General features: G+C 42.7%; 1 protein-coding gene across 5 annotated transcripts in view; it reads right to left on the bottom strand.

The window, feature by feature from the left end:
- Nucleotides 1–22,071, bottom strand: part of KIAA1549L (KIAA1549 like) — a 499,083-nt gene that overhangs the window by 238,435 nt on the left and 238,577 nt on the right. For all 5 annotated transcript variants that reach the window (XM_073576347.1, XM_073576346.1, XM_073576342.1 and 2 more), the window contains 3 exons: nucleotides 20,070–20,206; nucleotides 12,524–12,686; nucleotides 11,905–11,964 (listed from right to left, as the gene is read on the bottom strand). In XM_073576347.1, the coding sequence (XP_073432448.1) occupies nucleotides 11,905–11,964; nucleotides 12,524–12,686; nucleotides 20,070–20,206 (360 nt within the window). The remainder of the gene's footprint in view (nucleotides 1–11,904; nucleotides 11,965–12,523; nucleotides 12,687–20,069; nucleotides 20,207–22,071) is intronic.

Here is a 22,071-nt window from a genome sequence, read left to right as displayed (position 1 = left end):
TAAGAGAGAATTTGTACAACAAGCTAGAGATTAACGTGACAGATTTTGTGATATTTTGGGATTTCTGGACTGGATACTAAGAAAAGCATACCTAAAAGCCCTACAGGCTGCTTCAGCTGCAGTGGATGTGTGGAATGCCCCAAAATAACAACAAAATCCTTCACAAGTAATGTAACTAGAGAAACATTTACAATTAAGGACTTCATTAATTGTAGAACTAAAAACATAATTTATAAAGGTACTTATATGTGCGAAAAGGAATACATAAGAAAGACCATTAGAGAACTGAAGAGAAGGGTGGGAAAACACATAGGCAACATCTTAAAGCACCACTCCAACATTCTATTTAATTGCACCACTAGAGTGGTGCTTTAAATGTAAGTCCCCTTCCCCTGTCTGACACTCACCTATCATCCCATTAATTCTTTTCCAGTGTGTCTCCGCTCCGTCTCATGCAAAAGTGACCTGTCGGTGAGCTTAGGCATCTGCTGGAGCATGCTAGAGGTCACTTTTCAATACAAGCCTTGTTCCGGCTCTCATAGACTTGTATTGAGAGCTTGTACCGGAACTTATGGCTTCCGGACAGCCAGAAGTTATGAGCACAAGATGGCATCTCAGCACCGGAGTGCCGTCGGTGAAGCAGCGGGAAGGTAAGTATAAGAATAGGGGCAGGGGGCTTACAGTTAACACCTTAACAGCCAGGAGTATTTCAGTTTTTGCGTGTTCGTTTTTTGCTCCCCTTCCTCCCAGAGCCATAATATTTTTAATTTTTTGGTCAATATGTCCATGCAAGGGCTTGTTTTTTGCGGGACAAGTTGTACTTTTGAATGACACCACTGGTTTTAACATATCGTGCACTGAAAAACAGGAAAAAAATTCTAAGTGTGGTGAAATTGCAAAAAAAGTGCAATTCCACAGTTGTTTTTTTTTACTATGTACACTAAATGCTAAAACTGACCTGCTATTTTGATTCTCCAGGTCCTTACAATTTCACAGAGCCATAATAATTTTATTTTTTTGGTCAATATGTCCATGCAAGGGTTTTTTTTTTTTGCGGGACAAGTTTTACTTTTGAATGACACCATTGGTTTTAACATATCGTGCACTGAAAAACAGGAAAAAAATTCTAAGTGTGGTGAAATTGCAAAAAAAAGTGCAACTCCACAGTTGTTTTTTCTTGTTTTTTTTTTACAGTGTACACTAAATGCTAAAACCGACATGCTATTTTGATTCTCCAGGTCATTACAAGTTGACAGACACCAAACATGTCTAGGTTCTTTTTTATTTAAGTGGAGGAAAAAAATTTCAAAATTTGTTTAAACAAAATTTGCGCCATTTTGCGTCTCCATTTTTTGGGATTTCGGGTTGGGCAAGGGCTTACATTTTGCTCGCCAAGCTGACATTTTTATTGATATCATTTTGGTGCACATACGATCTTTTGATTGCCCGTTATTGCATTTAATGCAATGTTGCGGAGACCAAAAAAGCGTTAATTCTGGCGACTTTTTTTTCTTGTTACGCCATTTAGCAATTGGGTTAATTATTTTCTTATATTGATAGATCGGGCGATTCTGAAAGCAGCAATACCAAATATACCCGGAAAGGTGCCGGGTTCTGGGGGAGCCCGCCTGGGCGTATTATTATGCCCATTGTCTGAAAGGGGTTAAAGAGCCACTCCAGTGCTGAAAAAAAATGCTAGAATGGTGCATAAATCAAAAGGGACACACCCATTGCTAAACATGTGAATTTAGCCCACAGGGGAAATGCTGGAGCCATATAATTTGCTGGTATTGAGTCTGTAGAGCCAGGAAGGGACATCAATCAGATCCTATTACAATAGGAAACCAAGTGGACTTTCCAACTACACACTGTGGCTCCAAAGAGACTTCAAGAGCAACTGAATTTCAGATGGTTCATTTTGTCCAAATATACCTAGACTGCTCTCTCAAAAAATACACATCCCCCACCCCACTATGTCTCCTCTAGCATACTTTTTAGTCATGTTCTATTCTAGTCTTTTCCCTGCCCCACTTCTACCCCTCCCTTGTGATGAGCATTATCTAACCTTTAGTGTAGGGTCCATTCTGAGGATAAATGTCACCAAATCTGGTTTGATCATTTTGCTCAAATGGGCAATACATTTGTGAAAGTTGCTATTAACAACACTCTGCATTCTCCTGGCATTGGGGCACTAATTTAGTGGAAGGTTGCCTGGATAAATGTATAGTTATTCCTTTCCTGGAGATAAAGTACAAGATTTTTCTCTGGTCGTTGGCCATAGGGGGAACCATCACTGCAGGAAATCGCATTAAGTAATGTACCAGACATTTAAGTGGAGATACAGAGCAGAGAGTTTGCATCTCTGATGGGAGGTGCTCCATGATCTAGCCCTCCAAACCAGAACAACCTGGCTACCGGTATGATAATGTGGCAAACATTGGCCTAGAGAGTACGGTGGGAGACCCTAGCTCCGCCCCCAAGATGGTATGCCTTGCGCTTTTCCTCTCTATGGAAACAATTGGGCATACAAGTCCGCACACGATGGAAGCCCGACTCAGGCTCTGGACATGACATTCATGATGCTTTGGATCCCCATGAAGATGGTGAGTCGCGAGATACACAGGATGTGAAAACACATAATTGTATCTTAATTAATCAGACTACTATTTTTAGCAAGCCAAATAGAATACACTGTTATCTATATGTTGACTTTTTAATTTAAGTGTTTCTGTTTGGTTGATCAAGAAAACAGACTTTTGCTTGTGTTAGCCTGTAATATTGCCTTGTAAGTTGGCATTTAATATAAAATATTGTGCTCTTATCCTTAATGACTAGTGATGTTTGCTAATATGCTAATTATACATTGTCTAGGTCAGATAGTTTGTTGATTTTTAAAATGGAGGAGGAAAATCTATGCAAATAGATTACATAATCAAACAAGGCGACTTGGTCGTCACTATTCTTCCAATTATCTATGATGCTGGACTGAAGGACACTTTAAACATAAAAAGAGGTGAAATGCCTCTAAAAGACAGAGAGACTGAGTGACAGACTGAGATTCAGCCAAAATATCCAAACATCCAAAGGACCAGAGACAGGACAGCAGCCAATATATCATAGCTCCATCACAAGGGACACGGATCTATCATTCTACAGGAAACAACCTAGGGGACTTTGTCCCCAGTTTGAAGAATACAGATCTGCTCCATTGCCCATCGCTGAACCATGGATACATTTGGAGAAAGCAAGGATTGGGACCTGCCGGTCGCCTGGATCCAAGGAGATGTTCGAAGAAGCCAGGTTGTGACCCTCCAGTCAAATCTCCTTGTAACTGAATGGACTATCATCTTTCTACATTTGTCATTACCTCCTCTCTGTGTGCTTGCCATAGATGGGGTAGTCGACCCTGGAAGATGAAGCCAGGTTGTAACCCTCGGGTCAACTGACCTTGTATCTGAATGGACTGTCATCTTCCTATGCTTGTTATCTCTCTTCTGTGTGGGGTAGTCAACCCTGGAAGCTCTGAAGTAACAGCTACCATTATCCTGGCGTGTCAGCAGAAGGGTGAGTCTGTAATGTGCACCATCTTGGGGTATTTTGCTGCAACTGTTCTACTTGTTATTTGCTTATTTTGTGGTTCAATAACGAATTGCCACACTGTCTTACCCTCACCCTGTGTTGGCTAAGCATCGTTATGATCACGTTAAAAGGAGAGCGGGCGTTCCGTGGGACGATCCCTGGTCCATACGGTTCTGGCTAGGGGACCGCGGCACCCACCAAGCCCCCCCCCGTGTCTCTACACAGGACTTCTCCAGATATGATGCTCTTGATGGTGCTACGATATGTGGATCTTGTTGGAGACAGCGGGTTTTGAAATGCACGGTGTTATGAATGAGTCTCCGAAGGAGGAAAAAACAAAAATACAAGCTAAGTCCAGAAAACCGGAGAGGTTGGTAGCTATCGGATTGCAGACCCCTGATCCTATTCACACAACTAACAGTAACCGTGGGGGGTTCCTACGGTGCCCTAGACCCCTTGTTCACAGCCGGAGAACTAAATAAGCCTAAAGAAAGAAAGGGGAAATCTAAACTGCCCCAGAGCAGACCCCAAAGCAATAGACAGCCCCCAACATGTATTGTCGGTGAAAAGCAGATGAAAACACAAACACAGACAGAAAGGCAGGTTGAGCAAACGATGGGGCCCAACTAACTAAATAGGAAAGGACAGAAAAGATGCTGGCTGCAATCCGCAAAAATACTGCCAAAATAATGTCCAACACGTCTGATAGAAAACAGGCCCTGAAGTCACTAGACTTCAAAAACACTATATCAGCACTCAGGTATATTCTGAAGAGCAATTTGACCAGAGACAAAAATGGAGCTCAGCCTGTACCAACAAGGGCAGGCAGAACACGAACACTAAGTAAACAGACAATATCTCATGGAAAAATAAGAGAGCAAATACTTAGCTTTCAGAAGACAGGTACTGAACTGGTTTGCAAGAGCTCAGAGCAGAAAGGATCACCAGCACCCCAGTAGGGCGTCGGCTGCCTCATATCCACTCAGTGATTCCGGGTGTCCAATCAGGCTCCACCTGTTCAGATGACAGGTTCTTGCCAACCCAATCAATTTAACTACCTCTCTTCACCAGCAGAGGGAGTTCATCAGACATCAACGGTGAAGGGGAAAATGAACTCACAACAGTACCTCCCCATTGAGGAGGGGTCACCGAACCCTCATCCACGCCACCAGGACGATCAGGATGGGCCCGATGAAAAGCACGAACCAATCTTTCAGCATGAATATCGGATGCAGGGACCCAAGAATTATCCTCCTGGCCATAACCCTTCCATTTAACCAAATACTGGAGTCTCCGTCTAGCCAGGCGAGAATCCAGTATCTTCTCAGCCTCATATTCCACATTACCTTCCACCAATACAGGGTCAGGAGGTGCCACCGCAGGAACTACTGGCTCAACAAACCTCTTTAACAGAGACTTATGAAACACGTTATGGATCTTAAATGTAACAGGAAGAGCCAATCGAAAAGAGACAGGATTAAGAATCTCCAAAATCTTGTAAGGTCTAATAAATCTAGGTTTAAACTTTGGAGAAGCCATCTTCATAGAGATATTCTTTGATGACAATCAAACCATATCACCCACCTTAAACTGGGGACCAATGGTCCTATGACGGTTGGAAAACCGCTGGGCCTTTTCCTGGGAAAGAGACAACCTATCCACCACTTGGTCCCAGATCTGGTGCTTTCTCTCCACCACAGTGTCAACACCTGGGCAGGCAGAAGACTCCACCTGCCCTGAAGAGAATCGAGGATGAAACCCAAAGTTACAAAAAAAAGGTGACATCAAAGTGGCAGAACTAGCTCTATTATTTAAAGCAAATTCGGCCAAGGGTAAAAATGAAACCCAATCATCCTGATCAGCAGAAATAAAACATCTCAAATACGACTCCAAAGTCTGGTTTGTTCTCTCCGTCTGCCCATTGGTCTGAGGGTGAAACGCAGAGGAGAAGGACAACTGAATTCCCAGCTTGGAACAGAAAGTCCTCCAAAATCTAGAAATAAACTGAACTCCTCTGTCAGATACAATGTTCTCAGGAATCCCGAGCAAGCGAACCACCGGTTGCAAAAACGAGGGGACCAACTCTGAGGAAGATGGCAACTTAGGGAGTGGTACAAGATGGACCATCTTAGAGAATCTATCACAAATCACCCAAATAACAGTCATTCTCTGAGAGACAGGCATATCAGAGATAAAATCCATTGAAATATGGGTCCATGGCCTCCTGGGCACCGGCAAAGGCATCAGCAACCCACTAAAGCGAGAACAAGGTTTAGACCGGGAGCAAGTCCCACAGGACTGCACAAAACTCCTGACATCACGAGACAAGGCGGGCCACCAAAAAGACCGACTCACCAAATCTCTAGTACCAAAAATACCTGGATGACCAGCCAATGCAGAGCAATGAACTTCAGACATCACTCTCTTCCTCCACTGGTCAGGAACATACAATTTTCCAATGGGACAACGCTCAGGTTTGTCCTCCTGAAACTCTTCCAGAGCATGTCTCAAATCGGACGAGATGGCAGAAAGAACTACCCCCTCACCTAAGATGGTAGCAGGCTTGATCACAACAGGAGAATCAGCAAAGAAACTCCTAGAGAGGGCGTCTGCCTTGACATTCTTAGTGCCCGGAAGAAAAGAGACCACAAAATCAAAACGTGTGAAAACCAAGGCCCACCTAGCCTGTCTAGGATTCAAGCGTTTGGCCGACTCCAGGTAAACCAAATTCTTGTGGTCAGTAAGGACCACGACTTGATGTTTAGCTCCCTCCAACCAATGTCTCCACTCCTCAAATGCCCATTTCATGGCTAACAGTTCCCGATTCCCCACATCATAGTTACGTTCAGATGGGGAGAACTTTCGGGAAAAGAAAGCACAGGGATTCATCTTAGATGTTACTGGATCTTTTTAGGACAAAACAGCTCCTGCACCAATCTCAGAAGCGTCCACCTCTACCTGAAACGGGAGTGAGACATCAGGTTGCCGCAAAACCGGAGCAGAAGTAAATCTCCGCTTCAGCTCCTGAAAGGAAGAAACAGCCTCCGGAGACCAATTCAGCACATCAGCACCCTTCTTAGTCAAATCAGTCAATGGTTTGGCAATACCAGAAAAATTAGCTATAAATTTACGATAAAAATTAGCAAAACCCAAAAACTTCTGGAGGGCCTTCAAAGAAGTGGGCTGAACCCAATCATAAATAGCCTGTACCTTGGCCGGGTCCATTTCAATAGTTGACGGAGACAAAATAAATCCCAAAAATGAAATCCTCTGTACCCCAAAAAAGCATTTCGATCCCTTGACATACAGGGAATTCACTCTCAAAATCCGGAACACAGTCCGAACATGTTCCACATGAGAGTCCCAATCCTTGGAAAAGATCAAAATATCATCCAGATAGATGATCAAAAATTTATCCACAAAGTCTCGGAAAATATCATTCATGAAGCACTGGAAGACAGAAGGGGCATTAGTGAGCCCAAAAGGCATCACCAGGTACTCAAAATGTCCCTCTGGAGTATTAAACTAAACGCCGTCTTCCATTCATCCCCATGCTTAATGCGAATAAGATTATACGCCCCCCTGAGGTCAAGCTTGGTAAACCAGCAAGCACCTTTAACTCTAGAGAATAGATCAGAAATCAGGGGTAACGGACACTGATATTTAACAGTAATTTTGTTGAGGGAACGATAGTCAATACAAGGCCTTAATGAACCATCCTTCTTGGCCACGAAAAAAAACCCAGTACCTAAGGGTGAAGAGGATGGTCTAATATGACCCTTCTCCAACGACTCCTTAATATAGGATCGCATGGCCTCGTGCTCGGGTACAGATAAATTGAAAAGTCGACCCTTGGGAAATTTACACCCAGGGCTCAGCTCAATTGCACAGTCATAACTCCTATGAGGAGGCAAAGACGCAGACTCATTTTCACTAAATACATCATAAAAATCAGCCAAATAGTCAGGAACATCATGCGACTGGGGAGAGGTGGAGAAAACAGGAGCGTTACTAAGGGCACACCGACAACCCCAACTCACCACAGACACAGATTTCCAATCCAAAACTGGATTGTGGATTTGTAACCAGGGAAACCCCAGAACAATGGTATCATGCAGATTATGCAACACCAAGAATCTGCAATTTTCTTGATGATCTGGGGCGACCCGCATTACCACCTGGGTCCAAAACTGAGGTTTATTCTTCGCCAAAGGAGTAGCATCAATACCCCTCAAAGGGATAGGTGTCCGCAGAGGTGTCATAGGAAATCCACAACGTTTAGCAAAATCCAAGTCCATCAGGTTCAGAGGAAATCCACAACGTTTAGCAAAATCCAAGTCCATCAGGTTCAGAGCTGCTCCCGAATCCACGAAAGCCTTAGCGGAAAATGTGGATAGGGAGCAGATCAGAGTAATTGCCAGAAGAAACTTAGGTTGAACACCGCCCACAGCAAATGTGTGTGCAAAACGTTTCTCTCGTTTAGGGCAGACAGAAATAATATGCGAAGCATCTCCACAGAAAAAACACAGCTTATTACGCCTTCTGAACTCCTGACGTTGCGCCCTAGACAAAACTCTATCACATTGCATAGGTTCAGACATTTGTTCAACAGATGGCAACACCTCTCGTGCAGTTTTGCGTTCACGCAAACGCCGATCAACCTGAATGTCTAATGACATAGAATCGTCAAGACCAGAGGGAACAGGAAATCCCACCATAGTATCTTTTACGGTTTCTGACAAACCCTTCCGAAAGAGAGCTGCCAAGGCACCATCATTCCAAGTAGTAAGGACCGCCCACTTTCGGAATTTTTGACAGTACAACTCTGCAGAATCCTGACCCTGGCTCAATGCCAACAGGGCCTTTTCAGCCTGATCAATAGCATTAGGTTCATCATACAACAGCCCTAAGGCTTGAAAAAATGCGTTCACATTAACTAGAATAGGATCATCAGGTTTCAAAGAAAACGCCCAATCCTGAGGATCGCCGCGCAGCAAAGAGATGACAATTTTAACCTGCTGCGCGGAGCTCCCTGATGAGTTAGGCTTCAAGGCAAAAAATAATTTACAATTATTCTTAAAGTTCAAAAATTTAGACCGATCCCCAAAAAACACATCAGGAGTAGGGATCTTTGTTTCAGCAACATGTTAATGAACAAGATAGACGGAAATTCCCCGCACTTCAGCAGCAAGCTGCTCCACACGATCAGACAATTGCTTCATCTCCATTGAGAAGAAAAAAAAATTCCCCCTACGGCCTCAAAGACATAGAGGAAAAAATATAGACAAAAAAAAAAAATTCTGACACTTTTCTTTTCTTTTTTTTTTTCTTCTTCCTTACAATTCTTTCCTGCTATTGAGTATCCTAGAATCTGCGGTATGGCTGGTGATTCTGTTATGAATGAGTCTCCGAAGGAGGAAAAAACAAAAATACAAGCTAAGTCCAGAAAACCGGAGAGGTTGGTAGCTATCGGATTGCAGACCCCGGATCCTATTCACACAACTAACAGTAGCTGTGGGGGGTTCCTACGGTGCCCTAGACCCCTCGTTCACAGCCAGAGAACTAAATAAGCCTAAAGAAAGAAAGGGGAAATCTAAACTGCCCCAGAGCAGACCCCAAAGCAATAGACAGCCCCCAACATGTATTGTCGGTGAAAAGCATATGAAAACACAAACACAGACAGAAAGACAGGTTGAGCAAACGATGGGGCCCAACTAACTAAATAGGAAAGGACAGAAAAGATGCTGGCTGCAATCCGCAAAAATACTGCCAAAATAATGTCCAACACGTCTGATAGAAAAAAGGCCCTGAAGTCACTAGACTTCAAAAACACTATATCAGCACTCAGGTATATTCTGAAGACTGAGCAAAAGATCAACTTGACCAGAGACAAAAATGGAGCTCAGCCTGTACCAACAAGGGCAGGCAGAACACGAACACTAAGTAAACAGACAATATCTCATGGAAAAATAAGAGAGCAAATACTTAGCTTTCAGAAGACAGGTACTGAACTGGTTTGCAAGAGCTCAGAGCAGAAAGGATCACCAGCACCCCAGTAGGGCGTCGGCTGCCTTATATCCACTCAGTGATTTCGGGTGTCCAATCAGGCTCCACCTGTTCAGATGACAGGTTCTTCCCAACCCAATCAATTTCACTACCTCTCTTCACCAGCAGAGGGAGTTCATCAGACATCAACGGTGAAGGGGAAAATGAACTCACAACAGCACGGAAATGTTTTGGCATATAAAGCTCACGGAGTCCCGATCTCCCCTGAGCAGTTTGATCAACTAAAACACAGGTCTGCACTTTAGAGCAGGTTTAAATTGCCTGTACTAAAGGTAACTGTGGCCAGTAATCTTCTTGCATGGCATGTGGGGATAGAATAGCGAGGACACCAAGTGTATTATTGATCTTGGGATTGTCACCATGGGGATGATACTTAGTGCAGTGGGTGGAACATATGCGGGAATTAGGACCTCACCCCCAGAAGTGAGGTAGGATGCCCTTAATTGGAGGGTTTCCGGGATATAATCCTGCATGGAAACTTGGTGGATCTCTCCCCATTTTTTGAAGTGAGGTGCCAGCACTATGTAACTTGAAGAACACTCACCACTGTGGGATTTTTATCCTTTTATTTATTTGATTTCTCAAATAAAACAGGAAGAGGTCTTGGAAATCGAGAAATGCATGACCATGGCTTCCAGGTACACATCAATTGGCCATTTTATGCGCTAAACTTTCTCAAATTTTTCATACTTCTAATGCAGTAATGCAATTCATTTTTCATATTTCATGTTTGCATGTTATGGCGCTACAGTGTGCTTCCTTTTTTGTTTGAATAATATAAATATATACCAATCTAAAATTGTCCGTCATCTTCTTCCGTCCGGACGTCCTCGAATCCCACAATCCACCGCGACGCACCATAAGCACGCTGACCGCCATAATGGAATACCCAAGTGATGGGTATTCCAATATGGCACCCGCTGGTGGTACCAGGCCCTTCCGCAATACCACAATACCATCAGCGGGACACCCACACCGGACCCCCCCCCGCCGGACCCCCGCCAGGACCCACCGCCAGACCCAGCATAATGGAGTCAGTATTGCCCTAATAACATATGCCTGTTCCGTGGCCGTTTCTGGGCACATGCTGGGCGCAATGACGGGTAATGTTTAATTTGTGTTACTGCTATTTGCTGTCTCCCTTTGAGTCATTGATGGTGGATGGGATATGGAGACCTGTCTATTAGTGGCCACGGAACAGGCATATGTATTAGGAAATACTGACTCCATTATGCATTAATGCTGGCACATTTTAGGAGCCTATTATATCCCTAACTCAAGACCCCTCTTACCATTGATCTATATCTTACAAGATCAACCAATATATATACATCTTGGTGGGATTTATGACAGCGTTTTAGCAATATAGACTTTTTTACTTGCCCTTTGTGCTTTGGTAATATGTGCCTGTCACTCATGGTGTACTTTTTTGGATTTTGTCGTCACTAAACTGTACTGCTGCTTATATTTATATTATTGTCTGCTCTAATTTATCTCTTTAATCATATGTATGTTTAGTATTTGATTGAAATAAAGTTTATACACTTTTTAACATAAGCATTGACTTAACTCTTCCTCCTAAAATGCAATATTATATTGAGTCGCTATCTGTTATATGCAATCAGCAAATGGTTGCTAATGTGTGCACTACAATACATTAGTTGTACTATGGTTTGGAGTACATTTTTGTCATGTACCAATGGTATGTCCGCTCCTGAGTTGGTTGATACAAGACTTCATATAATACAAGGCCAGCTCAGGTGTCACCTGCTATAGAGCTTGCTTGAACATTGACCACAATGAAGCTTGTGGTTTTTTCAAGGGACCAAGACTGTTTATCAAAGGTTAGCACATTACTGAAGAAGAGAAGTGATCAGCGCTATCTTACATCACACTAGAGTAAAAGTTTGCAAGTCAGGGATAAAAAAACAATGGTGACCTCAATGAGCCCTCTATGTCAGAGGAAGATGCACGAGCAAAAGATGTTCTTCATCATGTAAACCCCACAAAATAGTCCCCTGGACCCTTGTGATATAACAATGTTGACCAAGAGGGTGGGTGCAATACCATACACAACCTGTGGGCTGTGCGCTGTCCAATGAAGAAGGTAGACACTTTTGGAACCTCTTTAAAGTGACTGCTCAAAAGTGGTTATTGTAGTTTCCACTAAGTGCAACTGGGTCTCTTATAAACAGGAAAGAAATCTAGTAATAATCATAGTTCCAGCATGGCTGTCATGAAATATATAAGTAAAGTTACCTGTGTACACCCAGTTGATAATTGTGGAAGCTGATATGTCAATATTTGGATAATACAGTGCTGAAAAAAGAACAAATAAAATAAATCTTAAGTAAAATGGAAACATTTTTCTCATTGACATCATTAAGTTGTGTTGTAACTTTAACATGCAATGTACAGATTAGTAAAAATACAGAATAATATGAAAACATTAAAGAGAATTTGTGACCTCTCTCCTGACTTGTTTGTTACATAAAATATTCCACCATGACGTAACAACGCCGGAGCATATGTAACTCACAGCAACCTTGCAATGTGTTGTTCCTCTATTACTCAGTAACGTGTAAGAATAAACTACATGATTGGTACTCTCATTCTCATTCCCAACCAGCATGGTACTGTCTAGTCAGACTCCAGGTCTTCACATAGGTGTAGGTCAGAAGTAGGACCCGCACCTATCAGGCATATATAACACATCCTTCTAATATGCCACCAAAGGTCCCAGGTGAGAATGTCTGAACCCAGGATTTCCATAAGCTCAGAATTTTAATAAAGGCAAATATTGTAATTAACACAAATCTTTTGAAGCTTCACTTGACTTTAGAAAAAAGAGGAAAAGCAAATTGGGTGTGTTCCTTACATTCCGCAATAATGGATGGAGGATCTCCCAGATAGTACCCAACTTCTTCTCCAGAGAGGACATTGAGCAGGCTGCTAGCTGTCGCACCATTTAATGCATTGCTATAATTTTTCACAACGTAGATCAGGGTAAGAATTTGGTTTTCTTTGGATGTGCTCAAAATCTATCAAAGGACAGAAAATAAATATTATTAAATTAAGTAAGTACCGTAAATAATTGAATTATTGATGTAATACAGACATTGCAAAATTAAGGCAGACAAGACAGCAGCGAAGCTAAAGGGAAAAAGTGCTTGTGTGCCAGAAGTGTTGGACATCTCCACCAAGCCATTGTATCTTGGATAATGTACCAAATATACACAGCAGATCAGATGTACTTGTGTAATGACGGAGGGTGCGGCCTAAGGATACAAAAACCTTTATCAAGGTGAGCAGAATTATTAGGTAGCTTGTTTTCCCTCTGGCAAAATGGGCCAAAAAAGAGATTAAACTGACTCTAAAAAGTGAAAAAATTGTTACAAGTCTTACAGAGAGATGCAGCACTCTACAAAACACTAAGATATTGGGGAGTAATCACATAACCATCAAAAATGTTGTTGCAAATAATCAACAGGATCTTAAAAAATATGTTGAGGGAAAAAACACACCCATTAACTGCCAAAAATGTGAGAATAATCAAACGTGAAGCAACCAGGAAGCCATCATCCTCCAGTGCTGTCATATTCCAGGACTGCAACCTCACTGGAGGCCCAGAAGTACAAGGTGTTTAGTGCTCAGAGACATGGCCGAGGTGAGGAAGGCTGAAACCAAACCACTACTGAGCAAGACACAGAAGTACAAGTTGACCAGTGCTCAGAGACATGGCTGAGGCGAGGAAAGCTGAAACTTGACCACCACTGAGCAAGACACAGAAGTACAAGGTGTTCAGTGCACAGAGACATGGTCGAGGTAAGGAAGGCTGAAACCTGACCAGCACTGAGCAAGACACAAAAGTACAAGGTGATCAGTGATCAGAGACATGGCAAAGGTAAGGGAGGCTGAAACCTGACCACCACTGAACAAGATACAGAAGTTCAAGGTGTTCAGTGCTCAGAGACATGGCATGAGTGAGGAAGGCTGAAACCTGACCACCACTGAGCAAGTGTCATGATCCTGGTTGGATCTGACAGATTAAATGCACAAAGTAACCTTTTTTTTTTTCCTTTGGCAGTGTGCCAAAGGTGGTTTTGCTCCCGGTGGCCATTAGGGTCATTGCACTGTGGTGGTTTCAGTTGTAGTTTTCCCCCCGGTGGCCATTAGGGTCATTACACTCTGGCTACCTTAGTTTGTGCACGTGATTATGTAACAGGTGTGATTGCTCTATAAAAGAGTGTCAGGTGTGTCAATCACTGTTGGTGAGGGTTCCTCATTTGCAAGCAAGCCTGGGTGAAGAATGGAGCTGAAGGAGAGTCACGGGCAGCTCAGTGAGAGTTCTGGAGTAGCAGCTATGGTGTCTGCAAGGAGGGCTGGCATGGCTTGGTGGAGTGTCAGCTATGGTGTCTGCAAGGAGGGCTGACATTGCTTAGTGGAGTGGCAGCTATGGTGTAGAGCTGCACTCAGGATGCTGGACTCGGTTTGCTGGAAAGCTGGACTCAAAATGTTGGACTCTGGCAGAAAAGCTGGACTCATTTGCTGGACTCTGTTTTTGGACAGCTGCACGCAGGTGGTGGACTCTGTTTGCTCCGAGGCTGCACTACGGTGTTGGATCCGGTCGGAGGAAAAGATGCACGCAGGTGGTGGGCTCTGTTGATGGGAGCGTAAGCAACAGAGCAAAGCTAAGTGGTGTTCCCCTGTTTTGTCACTTTTCCTTATGTGTGTTTAGTGCAGTGGTGGGATTAGTTTCCGCACCGACCATTTCTCTAGTGAGGGTTTAGGTGCAGGGCGAGTCAGGGTTTTTAGGTTCTTGATCGGCGCCGGGTGCGAAACCGGCCTAGGGAACGTTAGGAGTGTAGAGACACTGACTCAGGGGAGTGCAGGAGGTCTCCACTTCCCCGTTCCCTATCGCAGGGCCACCATTGTTATTGTTACCCAGGTTTTCCCTGTCCCCTTTGTCTGGTTGTATTAGTTACCGGCCTGCGGGCTGTGTCACACTGGATAATTACACGTGCCATGTCCTGTTGTATCAGTTACCGGCCTGCTGGCTGCGTCACACAGGACGGGGCTCGTGGAAGCAAGGCAGAGAAGTACAAGGTGTACAGATATTCTCCTAAGAAAGGCAAAATCTCAATTTTATTTTTTTAAATATTCAGGTTTATTAAATTTTTGGAATGACCAACAGTTATTCAATAATAAAATTAACCATCAAAAATACAAATTGCCTAATAATAGTGCACACAGTGTAGGGCTAGGGAATAAAAAATTAATCTTTTCCACAAGTAAAAAAAAGCTGCAAAAATATAATTAAAAAATGCCCCCCCCCCCCCCCATCTATAAGCCATGCATGTGATAATAGAGTTTATGAAATGGGCTTCAGTGAAAAATTGTGCAGGGTTTCAAGAGGTGAAAAAAAGCCATTCACATGAAATAACAGATATTCCAGACCATTCTGACTGGTCTACATTCCACAGTTCTTTTGCATTCTTAGGTTTGTATCGAAAACAGCATTTTGATGTAATTCCACAAATTCTCAATCAATTGAGGTCTGGGATCAATCTTGTTGGTCTGGAACTGGGATGTTGCCCGCTTGCTTTGGGTTCATTGTCCTGCTCAAATACCTATTTCATAGGTATTTCATCTTCAGCATAAGGCAATATAACCTTTTCCAGTATTTGGATATTTTAAAACTGCTCCATGGTGCCTGATATGCAATACATGGAACCAACTCCATAGTATGAGGAACATCCCCAAACCAGGGGCGGTGAGCCCGAATCTTCTCCAGCCAAGCCTTGGCGATGTGGATTGTGATCTGGAGCTCGTGTGCAGCTGCTCGATGATAAAACCGTATTTTATGAAGATCACAAAGTGTAAATCTTGTGCCGATATCACTTTCGGAGGCAGCGTGGAACGTCGTAGCGAGCGATGCACTAGCCAGCAGGCGATTCCTCTGCAGGACGTGCTTCTCCACTTAATGGGATGATACTTTGTGTGGTTTCATGGCTGAAGTGTTGTCACTCCTAGACGCTTCACCTTCCCGCTAATGACGCAGCTGATGTGTACAGATCTAGCAGATCAGAAATGCACAGAACTGACTTCTGAGAAAGGTGCAACGCGTCACTGAGCTCTCTGGAACGAATTATGCTACTCCCCATGCATACCTATGGCTGTGTGCTGGATTTTATGCATCTGTTGGTAAGGGGGTGTCTGAAAATCCTGATTTCCATAAACAGCAGAGCTTTCTACATACCTTTAGCCATGTAGTGTATTTTTCAATGACCATCTCATAATATTTAATAATCCGGTACCATAAAAGAAATTTATTTAACAGAAAATTTATTAATGTAAATGATATGTCTAAAACACATGGTTAGAGCTAAAAAAGGTAAGAAGTAAAGAGTTACATTGATCTGTGGGTGATTCCTGTAGCTGTTCCAGAGCAGAATGTGCTGCCAGCCGGTGCACGTGTGAATGAGATAATCATGAGCTGTAACGCACCATGTAACAGGTGCAGGACTGCCGGGACCATCCTGGTGCCAGACCCCCCACTATTGTGTCTACAATACTCTGCCAATACCGATTCTCATTTTCCAGTAAATGCTGCCAGGTGAGGAAATGTCTGATCATCTCATGAAATATACAGCACTTTCAATTCTACTAATACCCAGCGGCTATCACGCATGATATTGTTATAATGCTTCACTAAAAGGCTAGTCATATATCGATCATATATCGTAAGGAGTAATCCCAAGAGTTCATTAAATGAAACACAATGTCATTGTTTATCAGAGGTTACAAACTGTCAGCAGGTGTTTGCTATGTAATCCAAGAAAAACATAATATCAGGGATGCGTCGCTTGCCCTGCAGCTTGCTGTAGTTTCAATACAGCCAGTGTTTTATCAGCAGGAGATTATCACAGCAGCACTAGGTGTCTCATGCTAGCCAGTCCAGCTGATCTTGTAACCCCGCCCCCAACACGAACCTGCACAAGCAATACAGTAACTGAAATCAGGCTCTCTGTCTCTACATTATACTGTTACCAGATTCCATAACATTTAACTACAGTACATTAGATGTAGAGGTTGGGTTCGCAGCCAGGCTGTGCAGCCTAGAGCGGGGGCGGGCGTGGGGGCATGAGTCTGTCCTCTGCAGACATCCCCAATAGTAGACATTGCTCAGGGGCGCAGAGGGTGAATAGTGCCTCTTCTGATCATTTAATTGTCACTAAAGCTAAAATAATAAAACTATTCAACCAAAACTTAGAAAAGAAATGATTCAAACCGATTTGTTCCAGTATAAGAATTAACCAACATCTCCATAACTGGCATAAATGTTACTTTCTTCATTAAGACTAATAATGCACAATGCAGTTGCCATTACTGATCCTCCTGTAATTAATAAAAAGCCATCACATTATCGTGATATTTCACTCATGGTCTCAGCCACCAATATTATTACATTGCGCTAGTTTTCTATACTGTGTGTGACTGTAAGTCGGTGACCGTAAACCTCACCCAAAAGAGGGTCCATCAACGGGTGGGATTGCTGAAGACAACCAGAGCATGTGTCATAAAGAACGCAAGAGAGAGAAATAAAGTCCAATCCCAACATTTGTGAAAGAACAGGTCATTCTAAGGAGCTCACTGAATGAGTTAGTTTGTGAATTTTCTTTCCTCCCAAATATTCCACAGTCAGCTCTGAGTGGAAGTAACCAGAAACCACAGAAACTCAGCCACAAAGTGGCAGAACCACTTACATGTACAGAGTGGGGTCATCGCGTGCTAAGGAGCAGATGGCAGAAAACTTGCCAACGTTCTGCTGACTCAATAGCTGCAGAGATCCAGGCCTCTTCAGGCGTTTGTCACTTCCAAGGCCAAGCAGCTTCCCTATGTTCCACTTTGATAGACAAGTCAAGGTTTGATGAATGCCAGGAGAATGTTACCTACCTGCCTGACTACATTGTGCCAATTGGATAATTTGGTGGAGCAAGCTTAATACTATTGGGTTGTCTACCATGGTTTGGTCGAAGGCCTTTAGTCCCAGTGAAGGAAAATCTTAGTGCCTCAGTATACCAAGATATGTGGGACAATTGCCGCTTCCAACTTTGTGGAAATGATCTGGGGAAGGCCCTTTTCTGTTCCAGCATGACTGTGCCCCATTCATAAAGTGCACAAACCAAGGTCCATAAATGCACGGCCATGGGAGTCTGTTGACTGGCAGCACCGAGGCCTGACCTCAACCTCACTCAACCCTTTCCATAGAAGCCAGTTTTCAGTTCCTTGACCAGGTCAAATGTTTCAAATAAATATTTCAATATACTTATGAAAATATATGAAATTTGCCAACAAATTAGAAAACAATGAAACTTTTAAACATTCAATGGATATGCCATTAAAATAGATAAACTTTTTGTTTGGATCTTACTTAAAAGTTTAGCAGAAATTTTTCTTTTTATTTTCAATGAAATTTACAAAACCTATCGTTTAGGGGATCGCTTCACTTTTGTAGTGATTTTAAGAGGTCTGTGGGTCAGATAATCCCTAAAAAAAATAAAATACTGCACCAGTCAATGGACTGGAAACCACACTTAGGAAGTTTGTTAACCCTTCTTGTGCTTCACAAGAATTACCGCAAATAAGAATGAAAAAATGAACAATTATGTTATCTCCACAAAACAGTAGAAAAACCCCACAAGTGATCCCATTTTGGAAACTAGACCCCTCATGGAATTTATCTAGATGTGTGGTGAGCACCATGAACCCCAGGTGCTTCACAGGATTTTACAACGATGATCTGGTAAAATAAAAAAAATATATATTTTCCCAAAAAACTGTTGTTTTAGCCCCAGATTCACAAGTATAGCAGGAGAAAATGGACCCAAGTTTTTTGTGCAATTTCTACTGAGTACACAGATATCCCATATGTGGTTGAAAACTACTTTTGAAGCAGAGTGCAAATCTCAGAAGGGAAGAAGCGCCATAATGGAGTTCAAATTTTGCTGGAATATTTTGAGGGTGTCATGTCACATTGGCAGAGCTCCTGAAGTGCCAGAACAGCAGATCCCTTCCCCCCAATATATGACCTCAATTTTCATACTATGCTCCCCAATGAATGCAGCTAGGGGTGAAGTGATCATATTGACACCATGGGTGTCTCAATTAATTTTATACTATTGGACGGTGAAGAAAGAATAATTACATTTTCACCACTAAAATCAGGGCAGCATGGTGGCTCAATGGTTAGCACTGCAGCCTCGCAGCGCTGGGTTCACATCCAACCAAGGACAACATCTGCAAGGAGTTTGTATGTTCTACCCAGTTTTCGCAAACACTCCAAATACTTACAGGTGCATCTCACAAAATTAGAATATCATCAAAAAGTTAATTTATTTCTTCAGTACAAAAAGTGAAACTCAAATATTATATAGAGTCATTACAGACAGTGTGATCTATTTCAGATGTTTATTTTTGTTAATGTTGGTGATTATGGCTTACAGCCAATGAAAACCCAAAAATCCTTATCTCAGTAAATTAGAATACTTTATAACACCAGCTTAAACAAATGATTTTAAAATCCGAAATGTTGGCCTACTGAAATGTATGTTCAGCAAATGCACTCAATACTTGGTGGGGGCTCCTTTGGCATCAATTACTGGATCAATGCGGCGTGGCATGGAGGCGATCAGCCTGTGGCACTACTGAGGGGTTATGGAAGCCCAGGTTGCTTTGATAGCAGCCTTCAGCTTGTCTGCATTGTTGGGATTCGGTATCTTTCATCTTCCCCTTGACAATACCCCATAGATTCTCTATGGGGCTAATGTCAGGCGAGTTTGCTGGCCAATCAAGCACAGTGATACTGTTGTTCTTACACCAGGTATTGGTACTTTTGGCAGTGTGGACAGGTGCCAAGTCCTGCTGGAGAATGAAATTTCCATCTCCAAGGAGCTTGTCGGCAGAGGGAAGCATGAAGTGCTCTAAAATTTCCTGGCAGACGGTTGCGCTGACTTTGGTCTTGATAAAACACAGTGGACCTACAACAGCAGATGACATGGCTCCCCAAACCATCACTGATTGTGGAAACTTCATACTAGACCTTGGAAATCATGGTCCCAGAGTCTGGAGGAAGAATGGGGAGACAGACATTCCAAGCTGCTTGAAGTCTAGTGTGAAATTTTTTTACAAACAATTATTTGTTTTGCATCACTATATTTTGAGAGCTGTCATTTTTTATTTTTCCAGACAGGGCTGAGTGAGGACTCGTTTTTTTACAGGTTGAGATGACGCTTTCAGAAAACTTTTTGATCACGTATTATTTCAGTTTTGCACGTCAGTATGATGAAAAATCAGCGTTTTTGTTATGATTTTATGTTTTTTGCTTTTGTCCATATAGTATATGTAAATAAATGCTGTACTACCTGAACTGAGAGGTTGCTGCTGATCCCACCAGTACTAGTCAATTCTGCCCTCTCAAATGCTGTCTTTAACCTTTGTTCCATGTTTCGCACATAAACACAAGTATGGACATTGGCGCCTGTTCCCATCAACTTCAGAACTGTGAAAATAGAAAGACATTAAAAAGTTTAAATTACAATATGGAACATTTTTAAGGCTTTATCCACATGAGTGTATAACAGAGCCATGACAGCTACTTTGTATCCATTTTTGAACAGACAATGATGAATTCTGACAGATCCAATTGAATGTATCTTTATCAGCTTTACTGTGGTTTTGACAGCAACAATAATTATGCAAATTGTGCAATTTTGTAAAAATATTGAAAATGCTATGGAAACTGGAGTCTTTGGCTAAGCTCATACTATAAGTATTTGATCAGTTCTTGATGTTGTCCAATTTGTCCTGAGTACGCTGGTACCCCATATGTGGGGGGGAACCACTGTTTGGGCACACGTTGGGGCTTGATAGGGAAGTAGTGACGTTTTTGAATGGAGACTTTGATGGAATGGCCTGCGGGCGTCATGTTGGATTTGCAGAGCCCCTGATGTGCCTAAACAATAGAAACCCCCCACAAGTGACCCCCATCTTGGAAATTAGACCCCCCTAAGGAGCTTATTCAGATGTGTGGTGAGCACTTTTAACCACCAAGTGCTTCACAGAAGTTTATAACGCAAAACCGTGAAAATAAAATATAATTTTTTTTTCACAAAATGATTTTTTATCCCTTATTATTTTCTCAAGGGTAGCAGGAAAAATTAGACCCCCAAAGTTGTTCTGCAATTTGTCCTGAGTATGCTGATGCCCCATATGTGGGGGTAATCCACTGTTTGGGCGCACGGCAGAGCTCAGAAGGGAGGGAGCACCTTTTGACTTTTTGAAGACAAAATTGGCTGGCATCAATGGTGGCGACAAGTCGCGTTTAGAGACCCCCTGATGTACGTAAACAGTGGAAACCCCCACAATTCTAACTCCAACCCTAACCCCAACACACCCCTAACCATAACCCTAATAACAACCCTTACCCCAACACACCCCTAACCCTAATCCCAACCCTAACCATAACCTTAACCACAACCCTAACCCCAACACAATCCTAACCCTAATCCCAACCCTAACTATAAACCTAACCCCAACACACCCCTAACTTTAATGCCAAACCTAATCTCAACCCTAACCCTAATCCTAACCCTAACCCTTTAGCCCAACTCACTTTAGCCTAACTCTAACCCTATTGGAAAAATGAAAATACATATATTTTCTTTATTTCATTATTTTTTCCTAACTAATGGAGTGATAAAGGGGGGTTATTCATTATTTTTCTGATTTTGATCACTGTGATAGGGTCTATCACAGTGAACAAAATGAACCTAAAGGAAAAATTTTCCTATTGTTGCCGAGTGCTGGCCGGCAAATTTCGGCAGGCGCACTGCGCATGCGCCCACCATTTTCTTACAGGAACAAGACACCGCGGCCGTGGGGGGAAGCCAGGAGACCCAGGGTGGTACCGAGGGGGATCGGGGACCCTATTTCTCTCTCCTCTGATGTGCGATCACATCAGAGGAGAGAGAAATTAAATGGCACATCAGACTTTTTTTGCAGTCGCCGTTATATAGTTAATAACAGCGATCGCAAAACCGGGGTCATTAAAAACTGACCCGAATCATGTTGTCTGGGGTCTCGGCTACCCCCCGGCAGCCGAGACACCAGAGAAAATTCGACTCTGGGGGAACACTATATACTTAAAACTCAGAGCCATTAAACAGAGGCTCTGTGGTTTAAGTACTCTTAACTGCCGCCGTGAAAATTTTATGAAAGAACTTGGCACTCAAATGGCAAAGTGGATTAGATCCTTTGTTTTATTTGCATCCAAAATTGTATGTTATGTTAAAGGTTTTCGATCCGACAAGGGATCTTCATCAGAACTTCTCTGAATTAAATATTATATGAGGAGAGGTAATGCGC

The sequence above is a fragment of the Dendrobates tinctorius genome, unplaced genomic scaffold (assembly GCF_039654945.1).
Source record: "Dendrobates tinctorius isolate UK_male_01 unplaced genomic scaffold, ASM3965494v1 ptg000048l, whole genome shotgun sequence".
Classification (NCBI taxonomy): domain Eukaryota; kingdom Metazoa; phylum Chordata; class Amphibia; order Anura; family Dendrobatidae; genus Dendrobates; species Dendrobates tinctorius.
Note: the sequence above shows the minus strand (reverse complement) of the source record. Positions and strands in the feature narration are given on the sequence as shown.